We start from the raw sequence: 5603 nt of genomic DNA on the forward strand, positions 1-5603 counted from the left end.
GAAGGTCAACCGTAACTCTGATGCTGCATTTCTGAAAGCTTCAGTGTGTGAATGTGTCTGTCAGAGAAATGCAAACACTAGAGGAAGGAAGTGAAAGTGTTGAAGAGTTAAAAACAGCCCACTCCTGTGAAAGAGCCTTCGATCCTGCGCTGGCTGCCTCATGATGGAGCGCGCCACCTTTAATTTGCTCTGTAATTGTATTCTTAAGTATGTGTGTATGTATGTGAGCTGCGGATCAATAAGCTGTTATGAGAGTGTGAAGTTGAAGCTCTCGTCTGCTGCGGGTCGATGTTGACTTGTAAGCACATTTCAGAGTCAGACTGCAGATGAAGCGTGACGTAACGCAGAGAAGGAGAGAAGCACACCGGCACTTTCATACACTCGGCTGCATGTGGCCTGCGTCATTCATTCATTCATTGTCTTTTGGCTTAGTCTCTTTATTAATCAGGGGTCACCACAGTGGAATGAACCGCCAACTATTCCAGCATATGTTTTACACAGCGAAAAGATAGGGCATCCGCAGTGCAAAACGTGCTGGATAAGTTGGTGGTTCATTCCGCTGTGGTGACCCCAGATTAATAAAAGGACTAAGCCAAAAAGAAAAAGAATGACTGAATGTTCAAGCTCCCCCACAGAAGTGCTCTCACAGTTGTTGGACGTTAAAATTAGGTGAATTAAATAAAATAAGGAACTTATTTCTTTATTTTTTTTAATGTATTATAGAAGTATTGGATCAGATTTCAGTATGAGTAGATACTCAAAATCAAATGATTTGGACTCAGACTGGAGGGTAAAAAAACTGATCAGGACATCCCTAATTGGGTGTCTAAAAGATAATATTTTCAAGACAAATTGTCTAATTTGTTATGTTTCAAAATGTACCTGTAACTCTAGAATCCCCCCTTTGTCATCATATACTTATATGGAATATTAAATAATGTTTGTGAAAATAAAATCTCATAATGTGGATGAAATATAATGCTCATCATCATTTGGTTTAACAGATGTACTCATGTCAAAATGAAAGATGATTCTGAGCTGTGCTTATTCAAATATATTTAGGAATAAGTGATGATACTGAATGTGTTTCTATTTGAAATGATAAGTTCTAAAGTCTAATGTTTAAAGGAGAGTGAATAAAGACTTAGATGACAATTATTGAGTATTTGGGGGACAAACTGTGAGTGTTTTAATATGTCAGCAAATTTTTCTTGTTCTAAATATGCAGGATTTTTGGTGACGTTTTAGTGTCAGTCTTCTCTAAATCTTGCTTTTCAGTATTGTATATCATGCTCACTGACCAAAGAACTTGCCACATTTTCTAAAATAGCATGTGTATGGTATTCATATGCTGAATAGTGGATGAGTTAATGCATCAGCACATTCAGACTCAGTGCATGCATGAGTGCCTAAACTGCCTCTTGTCTCTGATGTTCTCTCAAGCATGTGTTAAATTGGAAATAAGCAAAGGCCAAATTCCAGAATCCATCTTCTCCTTCAACACAGACACTTGATCTCAGCTGACACGTTATCTCTGGAATAACCGCAGTGCACACTATCAGGATTTACATGTATTAATTGTGAAATAATATATATTATACAGATTATCTCTATATTTCTGTGTGTGTGTATATATATATATATATATATATTTTTTTTTTTTATTTATATATTCTGATGCCACGTGGAAAAATGCTATTGTAAATGCATAGTAAATGCGGTAGTGTGTTTACCTCACTATATTAAAGTACTTTATTTAATCTGTTGCAATTTTATTGTTGCTGTGGTAACAGAACAACTACAGTAATTGATCTGGTATTGATTCTACAGTTGCTATGGTAACAGAACAACTACAGTAATTGATCTGTTGTTGATTCTACAGTTGCTATGGTAACAGAACAACTACAATAATTGATTTGTTGTTGATTCTACAGTTGCTATGGTAACAGAACAACTACAGTACTTGATCTGTTGTTGATTCTACAGTTGCTATGGTAACAGAACAACTACAGTAATTGATCTGTTGTTGATTCTACAGTTGCTATGGTAACACAACAACCATAGTAATTGAGCTTTTAGTAGGAATTCTACAGTTGCTATGGTAACAGAACAACTAGTAATCGATCTGTTGTTAATTCTACAGTTACTATGGTAACAACAACTATCGTAATTGATCTTTTGGTAGGAATTCTATAGTTGCTGTGGTAACACAACTATGGTAATTGATCTGTTGTTGATTCTATAGTTGCTATGGTAACACAACAAATATAGGAAGTGGTCTGTTGTGGTGATTCTACAGTTGCTATGGTAACACACAAACTATAGTAATTGATCTTTTGGTAGGAATTCTATAGTTGCTATGGTAACACGACAACTATAGTAATAAACAAATGAGCCAATACTGTAGTTTTATTTTGCAGATTAAATTATACTACAATAAAGCACTACAATAATACACTAAAGTATACTACAGTATTTACCAGTTTACCATACGGTATGCTGGAGCATTCATTAAGTGTTGTAAGTACTTTAATATATACACGTTACCATAGTATAGTTAAATACTAAAACACTGTTTACTGTAAATTACTATAGAATATTTGGTCCCACTTTATATTGTGTCTCTTATACCTGTGAACTTGCATGGTACATGGTATTTTTCAATCTATGCTGCCTCAGTGTGAGTCTATATAAGTTGGTTATAGTGATCCTTGATTTAATAAGTGTCACTAATTAAGAACTTGTTTCTGTTTCAGTTAAAATTCCCACCAGAAGGACGTACATCGACCCGGAGACCTGCGAAGATCTGCTTCAGGCTGTTCATGCCTTCGCCAAAGAGCTGGATATTTCCAGCATCAAGATCGAGAGGATTGTACACACAGGTAGCAGACCTCATATACAGTACTCAGCATATATGAGTTCACCCCTCACATAGCAATCTTTTTTAAATTAATATTTTCTATAGGAAGCGAGTCCTGAAGTGAATCTGGAGCTCATCTTATAAAATAACTTACGATAATAGTTCAAACATTAGTAGCTCAAATGTATATGCTAGGGAAAAATGTTTTAAAAAGAGCAACAAATATATATATATATATATATTAGTGGTGGGGCCATTATTTGTGTTAACATGCTGCATTAATGCGAGACTCTTATCGCACGATTAAAAAAATATAGCCTTTAATCTATTCTCAAAGATGGGTTGGGAGCTGGGTCTATTCTACACAAGCTATGATGACTTTCACCTTGATATTTTAGCGCAGATGTATACCTGGCTGGTGAGCCGTCTGACAAAAAAAGTGCCCTTCTGAATCAAATCAGCAGGATGCCTGACTTTAACTGCAGGATCGACAGCTTCACTTACACTCATGAACATTTCATTCATGCCCCTGTGGCAAACTGGAGATTTAGACACAGATAAGGATTAAAGACTGGTGAGAGTGTTATGGAATTTAATAACGCTCGCCGAATGGAAAGAAAAAGCTTCCGCATTTCACGATTTGTGTGTGTGGTCCTTTACTGACAGCCACATGTGTGGATCTTGTCGGAAAATATGGCAAAGTCCTACATGATGGTAATAGTTTGATGGCGGTGTTTACTTCAGTAATGCCACTAATATCTGCATACTCCACATCTTAATTCCATTTCTGTTTAGTTCAGTGATGACTTTAGTCAGATTAAGGTGATCAGAAATCGCTGTTTGGAGCTTATGTAGGCCTACAGTTCAGCATTCATGTTTAACTGAATAAACAGTTGGTAAACACAAGCACATCTTATTAAACATCATTTATTTTCATCATCAATTATCATAGTAGAACCGTTCCTCAGGCAGTTTGTGATGCATTTTTGTAAACAGGAGATGAGCCCCTGGTCTAATGTGCCACCTGGCTTGAGAAACCCGTTCTCAAAGACTCATTATTTGTGTGTATTTGTGTGTGCATGTGTATATTTTTGATATAATAAATTATAAAAAAAATACAGTACAAATTGTAAAACTGTGAAATGTTATTGCACTGTAAAATAACTGTTCAAAAGCAGTTTATAATCCACTTTAATCATTTATTCCAGTAATTTTAAAGATGATTTTTCAGCTTCATTACTCCAGTCTTCAGTGTCACATGATCCTGAAATCACTGTAATATTAATTATTATTAATATTATTATTATTATTGTAATAGTGACAAAAGCAATAATGACTGTAGTAATTTCATTTGAAACTATGTATATATATATATACTATAGTAGTTTGTAATTTTTGACATTTATTAAATTATACTATATCATATACTAAATATTTATTATACCATATATTTTACTATATATATTTATTATATTATACTATATATAATACTACATATATTTATTATATTATACTATATATTATACTATATATATTTATTATATTATACTATATATTATACTATACATGTATTATATTATGCCATATATTATACTACATATATTTGTATATTATACCATATATTATACTATATATTTATTAGATCATACTATATTCACTGAGAAATGGATAAAAATGTTCCTTTTCAAAATGGGGTGTACTCATTTATGTTCATATATTGATTGATTGATTGATTGATTGATTGATTGATTGATTGATTGATTGATTGATTGATTGATTGATTGATTGATTGATTGATTGATTTGTTTAGAAACGTATCTATTCAGGAAGGAAAAATCTCAGTATTGCTCTGAGATGCACAATTGTCTCAATAGAATACTTATTAGTGTGTGTGTCTGTGTGTGCAGGAGATTTTGGCGAGGTGTGCCGTGGCTGCCTGAAGCTGCCCAGTAAGCGTGATCTGCCAGTGGCCATAAAGACTCTGAGAGCCGGATGTTCAGAGAAGCAGCGGCGCTCCTTCCTCAGTGAAGCGGGAATTCTGGGACAGTTCGATCACGCCAACATCCTACGTCTGGAGGGGGTCATCACCAGAGGTCAGAACACACACAAACACTATGCATTACATAGGCTTCCATTGTTTATCCTTTTCCAGTTACCTTAATATGTGTAAATGCATAACAAAAGCAATGGGTGTGACTTAAAATATAGGAAAGAAAAAACTTAAAGGGACAGTAAGATGGATAAAGAAAGGAGAGAACTTGTTCATAACAATATGGCTCCTTATTTAAGTGTTACAGGCATGACAGGGGTACATTATTGTGAAAATAAGTCACAATGCTCATGTTATTTGCTCCATTTCATACAGCTCGAACACTTTGAATCTAAGCATTATGATTGAGGGTCAGCATTTAAGCATTTATTAGTGCAATATTCATAATGTGCATGAAATAGGAGGATGGAAAAAGCAAGTGATGTGACTCGACGCTGAAATGTTATATTGTTCATCACTAAAGAGTGTCCTTCAGTGCAAAACAAAAGGCTTTGAGTGTGAATGAGAGGGACAGACGGAGTGGAGGAGAGCATGATAAGCCATCGATCGGGCCGCTGATTGGGCGGTGAATAAATGCAATGATCTTCAGGAACAGAAAGGGAAGAGAAGATTGGATTCCTGCAGGACAGAGGATCATCAGAGGTTAAAGATCAAAGAGGATGAAGAGCTTTAGATGATTCCTCCTGCGGGAAG

The 5603-nt window shown here is 35.0% G+C and overlaps 1 protein-coding gene across 1 annotated transcript in view; it reads left to right on the top strand.

The window, feature by feature from the left end:
* Nucleotides 1–5603, top strand: part of LOC130246516 (ephrin type-A receptor 7-like) — a 178909-nt gene that overhangs the window by 145437 nt on the left and 27869 nt on the right. Inside the window, exons 8-9 of the mRNA XM_056479503.1 lie at nt 2757–2882; nt 4768–4953. Of these exons, the coding sequence (XP_056335478.1) occupies nt 2757–2882; nt 4768–4953 (312 nt within the window). The remainder of the gene's footprint in view (nt 1–2756; nt 2883–4767; nt 4954–5603) is intronic.

The sequence above is a fragment of the Danio aesculapii genome, chromosome 19 (genome assembly GCF_903798145.1).
Source record: "Danio aesculapii chromosome 19, fDanAes4.1, whole genome shotgun sequence".
NCBI lineage: Eukaryota > Metazoa > Chordata > Actinopteri > Cypriniformes > Danionidae > Danio > Danio aesculapii.